Genomic DNA, 18975 nt, shown 5'->3' with positions numbered 1-18975 from the left:
TCAATAAGGCTCTTTAATTTTTAAAAAAATGTCACCTATTTGAACGAAATACGAGAGCTACGAATACAAAAGCATGAACAAAACTAATCTTCACGAAGTATTTACTTTTAGTATTCCAGATTAAGTAAAAATTATATTATTTACGCGTTTATTTTTCATCATCAATAATTGTCATTATCATTGAAAACTTGAGTATTCTATTTAGTTTTGATTTCAATAATGAATTATAAAGTGAAGGACCAAATGTTGTTTAGCTTTATGTGCCCATCAAGATAAGAAAAGTAGAAAGCAAAGAAATAACTTATTAAAGATTTTCTTTCTTCTAATTTTAGCAGGAAAATGAAATAATTTAGGGTTGTTGTATTTCACCACCACTACCACACGGCAAGACAGTGTAAGACACGGTTGTTACTCACAGATTGTCATCGAAAGACAGTAGTGTTATTTTATAAAAGTCATCGCTGAATAAACAATAGTAAGGTCCTGTTCCTGTTTCATGTGCTGTTAAGTCGATATATTCACACTTGAACCACAGCAATGTTGTCACCTGCTTTAATAAACTTTTTATAACAATCTCATTGGTATTGACATTGATCTGTATGGAAAGTGAAAGTAGGAGTCCTGCTACTCTGAGTCTGAGATGATTGATAGGCTGGGAGGAATTCCGTAACAAGCGAACACTAAGAAACAGAGTCGAATAGAGGATTAGGGTTCGAGGTAGGGTTTGGGGTAAGGTTAGGGGTTGGGTCAGGCAGTCAGGGTTAGGTTTATCGAAGTGACTATTCGGACTCGAGTCCGAATAATAGAGAAAACTTATATTCAGACTCTGAAATGAGTCCAGCATGCCGTCCCTTCCAACTTTCGCCCCTTGTTCCTAATATTTCCAGCATTTACGGAAATTTTTTTTCGATTATCATGACAACAATTGAGACATGAGCTTAATTTTTTAAATTAAATATCCAGTTACTAGACTAGGTACCAGAAACTAAATTTTCAAAGTAGCTGTATGCCAAATTTATCTGTTCCATTTGAAAGGCCTACTGAGCATTTTGGTACCATTCTTTAACCTCTTAGTCAATTTTTAAGAAAATGGTAGTTGTTTAAAATTTGATCAAATTTGTTTAAGTCAGTCACTGGCTGCAACCCCATGTTTGAGAGACAATAAAAGAGTACCAAGAGCACTAAACATCTCCACATTAACAGAGTACAATCACTATAACAAATATATGGAGCCTAATTTTTTTCAAGACTGTGAGATCATTACAAATCAGTATTTTATCGCCTCAAACACGATGATCTGTCGTTATTTCGACAAAAACACCGAGCGTTGGCCCGGCCGGCGCTGCACCGGGCTCCGCTGCGAGCGAGTTGGCTCTATACTGTAGTGTACCCAGCGTGCGGGGTCACATGCTTTCTGAGTCTCGCGGAAGGAGTGATGAAAAATAATTCCATGTTGATTACTTTATTCTAATAGGAAATGAGCTGATCTTTTGTTTAGTCTATTTTTTAAGCCGGTATTTTACATATTATGTGTAAAAAGTGATCTTTAAACATTTTGACAGTATTTTTAAAAGCTTTCTCTATTTAAATGCCAAAGGCCAAATAAATACCGCGGGAAAGCCTGTTTAAAGCTCTACAGTTCTCCGCCAATGAAAAGACGCATCCCTCATTCCGCAAAGCATTTGAATGCACTCGTGTCAATTTTTCAACCGGCCGACCACGCATTCCGACCGTGAGGGGCTTCGCTTTCGTCGGCGATTCTCCAGCTCACTAATCGGACATAAAAACAACCTACACCATTGTAACGAGGAAAAGCTGAACTTTTACAAGGTGTACGCTGTTTGGTGTTTTATAGTGAAAGAGCAAAGAAACAGCGATCGGAATTACCCCGATTTCACCGATACCACGCGGTCGGAAGGCCGCAAGTGCCCGCGAGGTCGTGTTTACGCTACCTTCGTAACTGTTGAGTCTAGATTCTAGAGATCTATCTAAACTGGCCCTCCCTGGATCATTAGTTTGAACAGAACAACCAAGTTGAGTTGACTTTGCCGGGGGCAAAGTTAATTAGATCGACCAATGAGATTGCGCGTAGCGATATCACACTCTCGGCTTGTTGTGGGAAGAGGCCACGGCTGTCGGTTTTGTGCGATGTGATTTAAAAAAAAATAATTTCAGAAAATAAACTATATATATATATATATATAGCCTAATTTGATCATCTACAAAGATGCTACGGCTGTTTAACTTTTTGAATCGAGCCGAACTCCGCCGGTCGCCATTTTGTTTTGCTCGAAAGTTCTCACAAGATCTACTCCTCCTCTCTCTCTCTCTCTCTCTCTCTCTCTCTCTCTCTCTCTCTCTCTCTCTCTCTCTCTCTCTCTCTCTCTCTCTTTCTATCTCTCTCTCTCTCTCTCTCTCTCTTTCTATCTCTCTCTCTCTCTTTCTCTCTCTCTCTCTCTCTCTCTCTCTCTCTCTCTCTCTCTCTCTCTCTCTCTCTCTCTCTCTCTCTTTCTATCTCTCTCTCTCTCTTTCTATCTCTCTCTCTCTCTCTATCTCTCTCTCTATCTCTCTCTCTCTCTCTCTCTCTCTCTCTCTCTCTCTCTCTCTCTCTCTCTCTCTCTCTCTCTCTCTCTCTCAGGCACTTTGCGGTGAATCGGAAAACTTACCACCCTGTGTTTATTGTTGTTATTGTGACATAAGTCGCGACTGCTGCTGAGGGAACCAAGAAGGTTTTCGCGACTTATGTCGTGAACACCGCTCAAAGAGTTAAGCTCCTGTGTATGTTTGGACATGGGTGTCCTTTATAAATGAATGCGAGTTCCGTTCATTGTGGCTCTTTTTCTTTTTGAGAATGATGTGCTTCTTCTTTTTGGACCAATGCATTTTTGCAGTTTTCGAAAAGAAAAGGACCCACAATGTATGGTACTCCAGGAAGTGGAAGGTACTGAATTGATGCTCTGATACTTATATATGACACAGCATCGTCTTTGAAACAGCTTGGCTGACCTGTATTGTGCTGTCCCCGTGGTTTTATGCACCCCGCATAATTTAGCAAAATATGATCGTTTAAAAAAAATTAATTTCGGATTATTTTCCTTTATCATTCTTTGTAAAATTAACAAAATCGCGTAATTTCACATTTTTGGGCTCAGTTTGCATAATGTCAGAATTTTTCTTGCTTAAAACGACGGGGACAGATAGTGCCAACTGACTGTTACCTACATCTAAATCACAACTTGTTGTTAGGTGTATTATTATACTGTCAGTTAAGCCAAAAAAAAAAACCAGCTAGAGAGAAAAGAATTTGGGAACAAATCACTACTAGTATACTACGTAATTTATCCTAATTGTTTATTATTTACAGGCGGCGAAAGATGGATGATGAAAATGAAGGAAGGTTACTTATGGAAGGAGAAGCCCCTGCTGTGCCAGAAATCAAATATGAATGTAAGTTAGAATAGAATTATTAGTCATTGTTTTTTAAATCTTGTCCTGTATTTTTTTTTTCTCAGTTCAGCCTGTTTTATACAGGAACTTGGATAAACACTAACAGTGATCAATCACTCCTTTTTTTTTCTCTATAAGTGTAAGTAATATGAGCCTGGCTATAACAGGGTTCAATTTGCACAGACTTGGATATAATATGACAGTGATCTTGCAGCGCATGAACTTGCTTTCGATCCGTCAAATTATTAAAATTTGTCTCAACCAAGGCATTTCGCCTGGTCGTATGATCGCTTGACTAAACACAAACTTTCAAACACCTACCCCACCCCATTGTGTTGGGGTCACTGATCGATTCCATCTCTGTGTCAACAAAATAGCCGACTGGAAAATGATCTGTGGTAATTGAATAAGCTGAAGGTGCAAAGCAGCAATGGGACTGGTAGTTTTCCGTGATAACGGTTATAACAGGACTCGCTTTAACTGGGAAAAACTGCCGGTCCCGTTTGTCCTGTTGTATCTGAGTTTGACTGTATTGAGATAATAAAGAGTCTTTTCATAATGTTTGAGAGGTTGAGTGTTTGGTCTTCTGAAAGGACTGTGGGTGAAATAGAAGGTGAGAAAAATTTGGATCTCTCTAAGATAAAATCTTTACCTTGTATTTTGAGTTTTTGGTCCCAACCCTTCAGGGTAAATGCGGCTGACAGTAACTGTTGTTTTTCTATGATGAGTGAGAGACAGAAATGAACAGGGAACAATACAAAGAATGTCTGGGGTAAAGAAAAAAAAATATACGAAAAAGAGTTGATTAAAGATAATCAGCTATCTGTAATACTATAACACCATGCCACAGGAATAACTATGACTTTGTCTAGCAGCTGTCATTCTAACAGCTGAAGAGATCTAATAATATGAGTGGAAGGTTTGAAATATAATATAAATATTTTATAAGAACAAGCACCAACAAATTTTTAGATGTAAGAGTATAAAAAAATTGTTTTTTAAGAAAGAGTGATACCATTTGTGAGGTACCATGGTGAAATAAGGCGCGCATCAAAATAATGCAATCAAGGAAACAGGTATTTTTCTTCAAGTTTGGCAATTTTTATAGAATTGTTTAAAAGGCTCAACACCTTTTATGTCCACCTGTTAACACATTTCATGTGATCTTTACTGTAAAACATAGAGATAGGGACAAAGACCGAGGGAGGTATGTAAAATATGTAAACTTTCAGTTTTCAAGGAGTCATAAGCAATTGAAATTTAAAAAATTTGACAGCCCATTTCTTGCTAGTATTACCTCTGAAACCAGGTGACCTGTCCTCCTTCAATCGCATTCATTGAGGCAAATGAATAAGCTTTCAGATGATATAAATAATTCCGTCTGCCCAAATATTGATGAGCTCCCGAATCCACTGCGTCATGACACATTTACTCTTCCACTCAAAACTCATTTCTTTGTCACTTTTCCGGAGATAGCTTTCCTTTAATTATGATATCACAGCTACAGGGTGGTAGGATAGACTTGTTTCACACCATACATGATGTTTTCCGCGCGCTCATATGACCTTATGCAGTTGCGAACGCCGTAAAACACTTACCAAAAAAAAGGCTACGTGAGGGTTGTAGGTGGGCACTTTTTTTTTTCAACTTCAGCAACCATGGCAATATGAAATGACCTTTTTGTAGGTAGTTTCTTGTCTTCTTCTAGCATTGGAAATTCTCTGTGCTTGATCTGGAGTACTCTATGCCTATGCGGTTTGCAGGTGGATGGGGATTGAGATTTATTAACAACCCTGTCGTGTACTGCCTGTCTTCCCTTTTGTGTCATTTTTGCTTTTAAGTAGAAGGGGTTTAGTGGACTGGTTCATTTTGTTAACATATTCTTCTTTATTTTAAAAGAAAGCAAAACATATTTTGAAATATTAAAAGTTCAGTTTATGAGTGCTGGTGATAAAGTTGTCTCTCCTGTCGTTTCAGATTTGGACCATACTGCAGATGTTCAGTGAGTGGGGAAATGGTGTGATTTATTTACAATTTTAACTTATTAATGACTAAGACTATTCTTGTCTCCCTGATCTTGTTTCCAGTTAAGTGCTTAGTATCATTTTGTGCATAGTAATAAAATAAGTGCAGTATTACTTAAACGGTGGTCTCATTCATGTCTTTTAGCTCTAAAAGTAGTTTTATGAATGAAATTAAATGCTTTCTTCAGTTGTTGTACTTCTGTAAGTGGGTGGTTGGCGGGTGCTCTGGTGTGGTTTGCTTCTTCTTTCCTATCAAACATCTATCATCCTTATCTCCCCTTCTTGTTTTTTATGTTTGTTACTCTCTTGTAACACCTCTAACCTTTTGGTGCTCATGCGACCTTATGCAGTTGCAAGCGCCGTATTACCTCTACTAAAACATATAAGTATTCCTGTAATTGTAATGAAGATGTAAATCATCTTGTTATTTAGATCTATGTAGGTGTCTGAGGAAGTGTGTGAATATTTGGAAGTAGATCTAGTGTTGATAAAAAAATTGTTTGTGATAGCATTTCAATGTGCAACATGCTGTTCATTAACTTTTTTAATAATCATTTCTTTTTCAGAATTCACTCCTGTATCCTTTATTTTGGTGTGCTGGTTGTTGACTGAATTAAGTCTATTCAAGTAGTCAATAAGGTACCCCCTCCCCCTTCCCCCACGTCCTTCCCCTTCTCCCTCCCCTCCCCCAACCCAACTTTGGGTTTACGCACCCTGTAGCTATGATGGAAAAAAATATTGAAGGTGCATCAAAAAGGCCAAATGCTGTCATTCTTTTTTCATTTGTGTCTCGTGTCTATGCTAGTTTCTCTTTTTGTGCCACACTTTTGCCCTTTTTGTTATTTCAACTTTTTCCCCCTTGAGTTTTATGTCAGTGACAGTATGTATATCGCCCAGTTTGACAACTTTTATCAAATTTTTGTTCTTTTGGCTCAACATCTTTTATGTCCATTTCAAAACACATTTCTTTGTGGATTTTTACTGAGAAACGTTGATTAAAGGCCCCCAGAAAATAAATTTTTAGTTTCCAAGGACTCTCAAGCTTTGTAGGTCCCCAAGATTTGGCAGCCATTTTTTTGCTAATTGAACTCCTGAAACCAGGCTACCCCTGCCTACTCCAATCACAAATAACTCGACTTCTATTCCAGATAGATGGGTACTTTTTTCTTCGAAAGGTAGACAAACGAACAAATTTTAAGATGATACCAATAACTCGAGATGCCCAAAAAAGTGACAAGCGCCTGATTCTTGTACCGCATCGTGACAAATATCAAATAGGACCAACTGATTTGGGCTTCCACTGTGAAGCATGTGGTCTTAGACTAAAAGTCATGGACTTTTGACCCCCTGGGGCAGTGCCACTGACTGTTGTGTCTTTAGGCCATTCCCAAAAGGGGGACATTTCTCGGTTGAGCATAGTAGAATTGTAAATGGGCTGATTCATGTCACGCTCATAACTGTGCCTGATCTACAACAGGGAACTGCTGCTTTTTCTTTCCTGATCCTTACTATTGTCATTTTCCTCTACTTCTTTTGTATGTTTGTCACTCTCTTGTCATCTGCTATTTCCGGGGTGCCTTGATAGTCGAAGCAGACCTTGTGCTGTTGAAGCTAGAGAGGTGAGCAGTCTAAGTCTGATTCCCTGTAAAGACTTCTTCGTTGACACCCACCCCTTGGCGCTCATATGACCTTATGCCTTAAAACCCTCTACTATAAAATAACAAAAATGGACTCTTGGATTGTGAAAGAAACAACGACATTTTAACACTTATCGAGTTCTTTAGAATTTAAACTATAGTATTATTTTGTTCTGTATTTTCTTCCTGTTTTATATTTTCATCCTACTGTTCGATGCCATTTTGTAAGTTTTTCTGAATGGTCAAAATTTGAAGAAATGGGTGGTTGGCGGGTGCTCTGGTGTGGTTTGCTTCTTCTTTCCTATCAGACATCTATCGTCCTTATCTTTCCTTCTTCTTTTTTATGTTTGTTACTCTCTTGTAACACCTCTAATCATCTGGCGCTCATATGACCTAATGCAGTTGCGAGCGCTGTAAAACCTCTACTAAAACTAGAAGAATTTCCCTTACAGTGAGTTCCTCAGGGGGTGCAGACCTAAAGGAAAGCTTTGAGCAGGTGAATGGTTACATTTTTCTTTGTATACTTCAACAACAAATTTAGTTATTGGAGGTGGACATTAAATTGTAGATCTTGTTTCCTGAATTATCTTATTAAAGTTTTAAAAGAGACTTCCTGATGGGTGAGGAAAAGCTGTTTATTATTTTGACTTAACACGTGATCTTTCTAATGTCTTGTGTTTGTGGCTCTGAGAAAATGGTGCGTAGAGATAATCTGAGTTATCTCGCCCAAAATATACCTTGAGCCTAATTTTTATTGAAATTTTGTGAAACTAAAATACGAAGAACTTAAATTTTATGATTTTGTAAGACTTTTTGAAACAAAGAGAATGATACAAACTTATTTCTACATCATATTTTTCAAGGATTTTGCAAAAAAATTATTCTAAATATTTTTAAAGAATTTTCTTGACCGTTGTGTGTTGCAAGTGTCATATAACTCTTTCAAAACATTGACTAAGTGGGTGGTTGCTGGATGCTCTGGTGTGGTTTGCTTCTTCTTTCCTATCAAACACCTATTGTCTTTGTCTCCCCTCCTTCTTTGTGTTTGTTGCTCTCTTGTAACACCTCTAATCTTCTGCACCTATATGACTTTATTGTTTTGCAAGTGCCGTAAAACACTTACTAAAACAAAATATTGACTATACTCTGACTCAAACTTCAACCTCCTTTTGTTGCTTCAGTGTGCCATGGCCATGTTTGGCTACATGACCACAGACCTGTCTCGGGTGGACATGGTTCAGGTGCATGAGATCGAAGTCCAAGGTAGGCTCTTGAGTGTTGAAGTAATTGGGGTTGTTGGCGGGTGTTCTGGTGTGTTTTTTCCTTCTTTCCTGTCAAATATTTATCGTCCTTATTTCTTCTTCTTTTTTTGGGTGGTTTTTCCTCTCTTATAACACTTCCAATCTTCTGCACTGAAATGACTTAATTGTGTTGCAAGTGCCGTAAAACTCTTAATAAAAAACCCCCAACTAAATAAAAAACAAAGTAGGCAACTGCTTGTGCTCCAATTGTTTCCTTTTTTTAATCTTAAAAGTACAGCGTGTCTGGACTTCAGTGCTTTCGTGTCGTATCCATTTTTTGAAATAGTGAAAACAGTTCATAAAAAAGAGTGAGCTTAAGAAGAAGTCACATTTTCAATGTAAAAAAAAAAAATGGAGATACGACAAGAGAGCACCGAGGTTGCGATGTGTTGCTAATTAAAAAATACTTGTTTAAAATGTGATGGTAGCTAAATGAGTTGGCACTAGTAGGCAGGGTTAGAACAGGCTGTCTCATAAATGATCTGAATTGTCTCGACAAGTGTGGAAAATATTAACATTTACCTCATTGCAGACATCATGGTCTGTTGTGTTTACATTTTACTGTAATACGTCCGTAATTTTGCTTCATATATATGTGTACATGAAGAGCTCTGAGGCAGAGTCATTGTCTATATCATACAATATACCTCAACATTTTTCTTTTCTTTCAGTTTCTTACACATGTATAATATTGTATTTGCTGTAGTAAGACCAAGTAATGAATTAATTCCATGAGTGACTTGGGGTGGAGAATTGATGGATGCGAGTGGTTGGCGGTTGCTCTATTGTGATTTGCTCCTTCTTTCCTATCAAACATGTACCATCCTGATCTTTCCTGTTTTTTGTGTGTTTGTTACTCTCTTGTAACACCTCTAATATTCAGCACTTTTATGACCTTATTGTATTGCAAGTGCTGTAAAACTCTTACTAAAAGTAAGTTGAATTGATAGATGGTCTCATGTGGTTTGCTCTATCCACTTCTCTTTTTCATTGGACTTTTTTCGACCTTACCTGCTTTCTGACAATATGTTTCCTTTTAATGTATCATGAAAGCTCATATTAAACTGCAACTCTTTTTTAATCCACAGCTGATGATATGCTGAATCTGTTGTACCATTTTCTGGACGAGTTCCTGTTCCTTTTCTCTGCAGAGCCATTCCTCATAGCTCGGGTAGGTGGAGTGGGTGGAAGAAATAATATATGCTAGTTAGTGAATTCTGACAGCAAATTTTAAAATGTGAGGCTTGCTGACAAAATGAGTTACTTCTCACAATCCACAAATGGAGATGTTGGCCAAAAGTCGACACTAGGGTCAAATTTGTAGATATTTTATTGTCTATTATTTCATACTTATGAATAGTAAAAAACTTGACCTTTAAGCGTGATGTATCTATTTCCATAGGGCTCGAATCTGAGAAGTAACTCATTTTGTCAGCGTGCTTCAGAAATGTTGTTCTCTTTGTTAGAGGATGCTTCTCACTGGTAGCTTCTATTTGTTTGTTTCCTTTTATTGTTACTGTTTGTCTATCTCTGTTTTCTTTTACCTTAGATGTGGGTGGTTGGTGGGTGCTCTGGTGTGGTTTTCTCCTTCTTTCTTATCGAACAACTATCATCCTTATCTCCCCTCCTTCTTGTTTGTGTTTGTTACTCTCCTGTAACGCCTCTAATCTTCGGCACTTATACGACCATATTGTGTTGCAAGTGCCATAAAACACTTACTAAAACAAACATTACCTTAGATGGGCATTGTGGTGTCAATGTGCTTGTCTATATTTCTAACTAGAATCTCTCTCTGATCCTACCCTTGGAGTAGTCTGTTTTGTTACCTAGGTCATGATAGGCCTGGCATTATCTGCTCTTGAATCAGCTGTCTGTCAACAAGAGTTGTAGCCTACATGGTGTTCAAAATTTTTTTTTTCACTGATTGTGATCATACTATTTCATGCTGGGGGCATGAGCGTGGGATTTATTTTAGCTGATGATATGACTGTTTATTTACCTCTGACTACTACAGACTTGTTTGGTAAAAAATTTTCCCGTGTTATTTGCTATTTGGGTAAATACGTCTAATCAGATTTAACTTTTCATAATTCGACTGTTGAGATTATAGAAACAAATAGTAAAGTTTTAAAATATTGAACCTACTACAGATTTGTTGGGAAATAATTTGTTATAAATAGTAGGCACTTACAAATGATGAAGAGAGTTTTATTTATAGTGTCCTTGATATTTTGACTTTAGGATTCAAATTCAAATCTTATCATCAGTTTTTAACTTATTGTAGAGATATCATCTGGGAATTACTATCATTTTCTACCAGCTACATGTACTACCTTGTGATTCTGATTATGAAGGCAGATGTATTACTTTCCACAAATAAAGATAGTTTTATATCTGTTCGCTTTGGTGTCAGTGGAAAAAAGTAAGACATGGAAATTGTGATACAGTGGAATCCTGTTATAACGAGAGGGAGGGGACCGGTGCGAAATGTCCGTTAAAGCAGAATTCTCGTTATTAGGGATCCAGTAATAAATTCAAGGGAAATAGTAAAGATATAATCTCGCTGACATTGAGAGGCTGTGGTGTCAACTTTTATTTGTTCTGTAAGAGCCTGGAATAGTGGGTGGTTGGATGGTGTCCATGGTAGGTTTTTACTCTTTTTTTTACCATTCCTGCCTTACTTTCATTCTTTTCTCCATCAGTTATTGAGTTCACATGCTTCTTTTTCTTAAGCCTAAGTTGAAAATCTGTGAGAATACTTTTTGTCCTCCTTCAGGTGGTGAAGATTACAGAGTTTGACGCTGAAAATTTCAGACTGAAAGCAGAAGGGTGAGTGATGTGGGATTTTTCCTTTCAATTATTGTCGAATGTCTACCAAAAGATGTATTTTATATACAGATTGAAATACATTGCACGGTGTTATGTTATAGGTGTTTTGGTTTGGGTGTCTTAGAAAGAGGCTAAGTGGCCTTTCACTGACTTCTAATATGTGAGGCAGCGTGAAGGAATCAGGCTCTTGTCAATTTTTGGGCACGTAGAGTTATTGGTATTTAAATCTTAAATCTAGTTCACTTGTCTTTATTTGGATTAAAAAAATATCCATTTATCTTGAATACAAGTCGAGATATTTGTGAAAGAAGGAGGTGGAGGTCACCTGTTTTCAGAGGTAAAATTAGTGAGAAAATGGCCGCCACGGATTAGTTATCTCCTTAGTTTAAGAGTCCGTTGTAACTGAAAATTTACATTTTTGTGCCTTAAATCAACGTTTCTCAGAGAAATTCACACAGAAATGAGTTCTTTAATGGGCATGAAAGGTGTTGAGCCAAAAACAAAAAATTCATAAAAATTCATAAACCTGCGGAAATATGCAAGTTTCTTCATTTTGATTATTTTAACGTGAGACTGATTCCACCACGCTGCCTCACATATATATTTTAGTTCATACTGTTCTTTTTACCATTGTGTACTGATTTTCAAAAACAATAATTAAGTGATCAATAAGTAAGTTGTAAGTAAGTAAGTGTTTCTTCAAAGTTTCAGACCATTGGCCCACGTCACATAAGACACAGATTCTACAGAAGAGACTTTCGTGAAAAAAGCATAAGTCCTTAATGACATACTTATCAACAACATGTTTAATTTGTGTTCTGCATATTTCTGTCACTTGGCCGAGTCAGGCTGAAGAGGATTGGGGGATGGGAGGCCGGGGGGGGGGGGGGGGGGGGGGGCGGCTAACAAGCAGGTTCCTTTGAATTTATACAATAAAAATAAATTGAAAGTTGTCTTCACTTTCATGGAAGTTCCACCTCTCACATAAAGGCAAATTTATTAATTTCCACAAATAAAGGTAGTTATATACCTCTTTTCTTTGGTATCAGTGGAAGAAAGTATTTGAAGTTCTCTCTCAGATTCTAGAATTTCAAGCAAAAAAAGATGGAAAAAAATGTAAGCTATGTTCATTCTTTTTCTCCAGGTATGGCGAGCCTTTCGAAATTAGCAAACACCCACAGGTGAGGTTATGTACCATTTTAGGTCATATTTAACGACAGCTTGAACTGAGAATACTGACAAGATGGAGAAAGCAACATCATTGAAATTTGTGAGGCAACATGGTGAAATCAGGCGCTCGTCAAAATAATGAAATTGAGGGAACAGGCATTTTTCGGATGGTTTGGCAGTTTTTCTTGTCGAATTTTTGTTTTTATGGATCAACACTTTTCATATCCATTTAAAAACATATCGGTATGGATTTTACTGATAGATGTCGATTAAGTACACAAAAAATGTACATTTTTTGTTTCCAAGGGCTCTTCAGTTACGGAAGTCACTAAACTTTTGCGGCATTTTTCTAGCTAAATTTACCTCTGAAGTATGGCGATCCCATCTCCTTCAGTCACAAATATCTCGACTCCTATTCAAGATACATGGTATTTTAAAAAAAATCCAAGCAAAATAAGTGAACAAAATTTTTAATGATACCTATAACTCCATACATGTCAAAAAATTTATGAGCGTCTGATTCCACAGTGTTGTGGCACATTTCTTTTCCTTGCTCCTGTCTTAGATCTTGATCTAAATCCCCAGTATCGTCTGATTCCTCTTTTTGACCAGACCAGTCGTTCATTGGCTTTTAGTTTATTTTCTCTGTGGATTGCTGTCCTTGGAAAGATTTATGCTCTCTGGATGTTAAGCTTAGTTCAAAGAGGAAAAGTTTACAAATTTACTAAGAAAAGCTTCAGATTCAAATGATTGTACTTTTTTTTTTCTGCCCTAGCTTGACAGAGACATGTAGAATGTTGGAAGAAAATGGAACAACTTGTCAAACTGAAAGTCGTGCTTATTGTGGTAGTTCACTGAGATTTCCTTTACAATTAATCATGGTCATGAGTAATTCCCAATTGTAGCCGATGTGAAAGTCAAAGTATTAGGCAGTGATGGGGGATTTAGGAACATACAGTCCAGTCCATTTATAGCATCTCTTATTACAGGAACTTGGATATGTAACAGTGATAAATCAAATCCCCATTTTTTTTCTCTTTAAGTGTAAGTAATATAAACCTGGCTATAACAGGACTCAATTTGCCCAAACTCAGATATAACAGTCATCTTGCAGCTGATGAATTTGATTTCAATCCGTCAAATTATGAAAATTTGTCTCGACCAAAACATTTCGCCTGGTTGTATGATCACTTGCCTAAAAATAAACAAACTTTCAAATACATACCCCGCCATAGTGTTGGGGTCACTGATCAATTCTGTCTCAGTGTCAGTAAAACAGCCCACTGGAAAAGGATCTGTGGTAATCGAATATTTACTCATGTAGTAAGCTGAAAGTGCAACGGGACAGGTAGTTTCCCATATAACAGGACTCGCTTTTAACAGGGAAAAACTGCCGGTCCCATCTGTCCTGTTATTTCCGAGTTTGACTGTAGTCGGATTTGTGTTTCGATGGCGGGTCATTTAAGTGGGGTGGAATTTTGTAAAAATCTCAAACCTCTGTTGGCTCAGAATTCTGTCTTTTTTGTTTGGTTTCAGGGGACTGAGGTGAAGGCCATCACTTACTCCAACATGCAAGTACACAAAGATTCGGAGAACAACGACATCTTTGTCATTATTGATATATAAACAGAATGTGTCTTTTTGGGTGGTTGAAGGGTTCTCTGGTGTGGTATGCTCCTTCTTTCCTATCAAGAATCTATTGTCCTTATCTCTCCTCCTTTTTTGGGTTTGTTACTGTCTTGTTACATCTCCAATTTTCAACTCGTGTATCGTCACCCTGCTGGAAAACTGCCGTAACTCAAAAACTGCAATTTTCCAGGAGAGAGAAAAAACTGATTGATTTCTTTAAATAGATTAAAATAGCCAAGACAGAAGAGTCAAACTTGAAGTCGGTGAGTAGTGAGTAGAACACACATCTGCATGCTTTAGCGGTACCAAAAAATTGGAATTCCTCTTTGTTATCTAGTTATGGCATTTTAAAGACTGACATATTTGCAGCTTTAACTATCCCACAACAGAAGTCTTGTATGTGGAGTTGCAACAGTTTACCTCTGGAATGTTGACCCCGACATGATGTTTTTCAATGGAATGCTGCAGTAACTAAAGTTATGACCAAAATCCACCTTGAAAGTGCCATTTCAATAGCAATATACGACACATTGAAGTATTTTAAAAACTTAATGATTGTGGGGAAATCATGTAAAACCTTCAATAGAATAGTCCTCAACAGCTTTGCATTTGATTTGATAATGAACTTAACATGTCATCATTGAAACCGTGCTTGATTTGAGAGGAACAAAAAATATATTAAAGATAAGACTAATTCCTACAAGCAATCTTACGAATTGGGTAATTCACATTTATATCAAGTTTATTAATAACTTCAAGTATTGGCGTATGAGATTCTCAAGAAACAAAGGAGCAGTCAAAATGAATTCTTCCGACAGCAGTTATTGAAACAAATTATATGTGGCTGTGGAATTCATCCCTCAGTTCGTTCTTAAGGAAATTAGATGAGACAAAAGGGTGCACTAAATATTTTTCCATTTCAATTAACAGCTCTGTCTCTCTGTCTCTCTCTGTCTCTCTCTGTCTCTCTCTGTCTCTCTCTCTTTATTTATTTATTTCTCTCTCTCTCTCTTTATTTATTTCTCTCTCTCTCTCTCTCTCTCTCTCTTTCTCTCTCTCTCTCTCTCTTTCTCTCTCTCTCTCTCTTTCTCTCATCAATGGAAATTTCAGTCTGGTCAATTTTTAGATTTCTCGTTTTCGGTTTTATGTCTCTTTGCTTGATTTCTAACCAGACTGATGATTAAAAGCATGAACAGTGCAGTTCACATCCGTCATCGGTATATATTCAAATTAATGTCACCAATTTTGGATAGCTGGAGAGCTGATATCAGCTGTAATGTATTTTTGCAGTGTAGGCTACGTTTTGTGATTTTTCAGTAGGTCATCTGTCATTCCATTAAGTCACTTGCTTAGTCTTTATAGTGGTGGCTATTCATAAATTTGTAGTCGGGCGAAGAATTGACAAAATAATTTTTCGAGTTTTACAGAAAGTAGCTTCAATCAGTCAGCATCTCGAAACAATGACAGTTAAGTGATTTCTGTTGTAATACATAATTTAGAGACCTCCTTATCTTTTAACTATGATTCCCACTTAAAGGGAATTATGAAAATTTGGAAGGGAGTTATTAAATATTATCCCCGTGAAGTCTACCTGAAAGTGGTAATCACAGCTGTGGTATATTGTGTGACAAAGGAATGGAACAACTATGGAGTAAGTTTGTATTATATGAATGCAACGTTGTTGGAATGGATGTGTAACAAATGATTGTAACAATTGTGGAATGAGAATGTGATATATGAATGCAACATTGTTGGAATGGGTGTGTAACCGACGAATATAACAACTATGGAAAGAGTGTGTAACAAATGTTTCCCGTTCCCTCTTTTTAAGAAAGAAATTACCTCCTAGTATTGAAAGTTGTGTCAGGCATCCATTTTTGCATTCTGTCCTTTGTGAAATATACCGTACATAGATTTATATATTTGATGAGTGAATGAGTCAAAATATTGTTGATGGTGTGTAGTCTGTAGATGAGCCCGATGTAAGAGTGGAGAGTTTGGTGTGGTGAGCTGGATGAGGTGTAAATAAAAGAAGCGCTCTGCTGAAGTTTTGATCCTGCTACTTTTGCCCTCTGAGTTGTTTTTATGAAAATAATGTTTTTATGTGATGTATGATGATGGATGAAAGGAACGAATTGGTTAGAGGGTGGCAGTGGGAGGTCTTTTTTTTGTCCTGTGTCCTGCTGTTTCACTAAGTGCGTTATGGACTGTATTAAGAGCAGGGTCACGCCAAGAAGGTACCTTGTCATTGTTGGAAGTAATGGAAGTTCATTAAAATACTCAATAATGCTGCCAGTGTGTTTAATAGGTGCCTCAGTGAGGTTTCAGTTTCAAGGTCAAATGGTGGCTTTTAAGGACAAGCGGACTAACCCAGATTTCGGGGGTTTCTAGAAATCTTAACCTACACCAAAAGTGAGCATTGCCTTACCTGGTATAGGTGAAGTTTGTTTCATTAGTGTGTATATTTTTTGGGTTATAGAGAAAACTCTCCTTTTCTTTTAAAGAAACTGAACAAGGGTCCAAAAACTTTTCCTTCGATTTTCTCAAAACAGCATTTTTCGGGATAGCCCCTTTGTGCTTAGAAGCGACCAAATAATTTCACAATGCTTATTTTATTGAAATGATCAGGTTTGATACAACTGTATCATGGGGGTGGGGAGTGGGGGGTGGGGGTGGGTGTGGGGGAGAAACTCAATAATGACATGATGGTGTGTGACAAAACATCAACACTGAATTGTCTCAATGCTAACTCTGTTCTCTGTGTGTGGTTGTTGGGTGCTCTGGTGTGGTTTGCTCCTTTTTTCCTATCAAACATCTATTGCCTTTATCTCTCCTCCTTTTTTGTGTACTGTATGTTACTCTCTTGTAACACATCCATTCTTTTCGGCAGTAGTTATACGACCTTATTGTGTTGCAAGTGCCATGAAACTCTTACTAAAACTAAACTAACTGTTGTCATCCACCGGTGGAAATAAGAATTTTTCCCGTTAACTAGTTGAGTTGGGATGCCATAGCTTGTCCTAGTATGACTGTGAGAGTTGTGGGCTTGCCCCCGACTCCTGCTTTTTACTAATTTTTCGTGACTGAACTTAGGCTTGAGGGCATTGTTCTTGTATTGTCAGTTCTGATTATAATGGTGTGCCTTATAAAATAACAAAGAAAAATAATTGTGTCATTATGGGATTAAAGTTAAAAGTCTTCTCATGCACAGGAGATTTGAAATCCCTTTCTTCCTCAGATATCCCCCAAAAGCCTCTTGATACACATGTTTGTATTAAGAAATAATTAAAACAGGACATCAAAGTTTTTACAGTTTCATTTTGTTTAATTCATACAAAACCAAAACCAGATAAGCAGCCAAGCATTTTTCTGTCTCACACACTCATTAGCTGTTTTGTATTTTTGTAAAAATTTTTTCAAAGCACAACAGTGTAAGAACAAGCTTTACGCACATTATGTAATAGAATAACAGCATTGCGTAAAAAGGTAGAATGGTGCCTATTTTCTGTACAAAAATCAGTATTTTTGAGGGCTCCATTTCCACAACTCCATTTTTACATTAATTCAGTTCAATGTTCTCAGACTCGCAGGCAAGAATCTTAATACAAATAATATAAAATGAGGACCATTGATTTTTTCTTATAACTCGTAACCATAAAAAAACTAACAAAACCACAAAAAATAACAAACAAACTTTCTGTTTGCTTGGGGGAGAGTAAAACACGTGTCCATGTTTTCCATACTTGGTTTCATGTATTCTTTCCTATTGACCATTCTGTTTTCCTTGTTAAAAGGGATAGTACCTGTGTAAAGTCTAGGACATGGGAACATGACATTCGTCCTCATATAGAAGATTTGCCCTGGTTTGAACATTGGTACTGCAAGTAGAAAATAAAGAGCACTCAACCCAATTCCAGTTCTTTTCATGCGCTCAAACACACACGCACTCCACACACACACTCACACATACACACACACACACACACACACACACATACACACACAAACACACACACACACACACAATTTGATGTCAACGAGGGGAGGTAATTCCAAGAAATTGTAACTCTAAGTACCGTAATATTATAATAGGGCTATCTCTCTTCGGCACCATCCCGACTCTCTCCTTTTTTCACGCTTCAGAGTTGGGTTCTTTTGTACGTTGCTCTATATAATGTAATATTTATGTAATGCCATTAGATCTACGAGGCGTCGTGGTGAAATCAGGCGCTCGTCAAAATAATGAAAGTCAAGAAATTGACATTTTCCCGCAGGTTTGGGAGATTTTATCGGATTTTTGTTTTTTGGTTCCACACGTTTCATGCCCATTGAAGAGCACATTTTTGTGTGGATTTTACTGAAAAACTTTGATTTAAGGCAGAATAAACGTAAAATTTCAGTTTCTACAGACTCTCAAGCTAAAAAAATAACTCAACTTTGGCGGCCATCTTCTCGCCAATTTTACTTCTGAAACCAGATGACCCTCACCCCCTTCATTCACACATTTCTCGACTTCTATTCTACATAGATGGATATTATTTTCACCCAAAACACGAAAAAATGGACAGGCCTTAAGATGATACCATCAACTCCGTATGCTCAAAAATAAACGAGAGCCTGATTCCACCGCGTCGTGCCACTTATAATTAAGAAGTGGTATAATAGGCCCTATTTCAGCGACACACCTGGCTGAATATTTTTAGATTGAAATGTGTCAGGACGTGGTGGAATCAGGCGTTCGTCAATTTTTGGGCCTATGGGGTTACTGGTATAATCTTAAAGCCTGTTCATTTGCCTTCCTTTTGGTGAAAGAGTATCCATCTATGTTGAATAGAAATTAAAACATTTGCAATTGAAAGAGGTCAGGGTCGCCTGGTTTCAGAGGTTAAATTAGCGAGAAAATGCCTGCCAAAGTTTGTTAACTTACATAGTCTGATA

The 18975-nt window shown here is 37.3% G+C and overlaps 1 protein-coding gene across 1 annotated transcript; it reads left to right on the top strand.

The window, feature by feature from the left end:
* Positions 1–3364: 3364 nt before the first annotated feature.
* LOC101851924 (protein archease-like) lies at positions 3365–14818 on the top strand (the record flags this gene model as incomplete). The annotated part of the gene is given in 9 exon segments (XM_005092192.3): positions 3365–3447; positions 5425–5449; positions 6038–6048; positions 7573–7604; positions 8290–8371; positions 9498–9580; positions 11186–11238; positions 12383–12419; positions 13945–14818. Coding segments are annotated over 9 exon segments (496 nt in total), but the record flags the coding sequence as incomplete, so codon positions are not given.
* Positions 14819–18975: the final 4157 nt, after the last annotated feature.

Source organism: Aplysia californica, unplaced genomic scaffold (assembly GCF_000002075.1).
Source record: "Aplysia californica isolate F4 #8 unplaced genomic scaffold, AplCal3.0 scaffold00042, whole genome shotgun sequence".
Taxonomy (NCBI): Eukaryota; Metazoa; Mollusca; class Gastropoda; order Aplysiida; family Aplysiidae; genus Aplysia; species Aplysia californica.
Note: the sequence above shows the minus strand (reverse complement) of the source record. Positions and strands in the feature narration are given on the sequence as shown.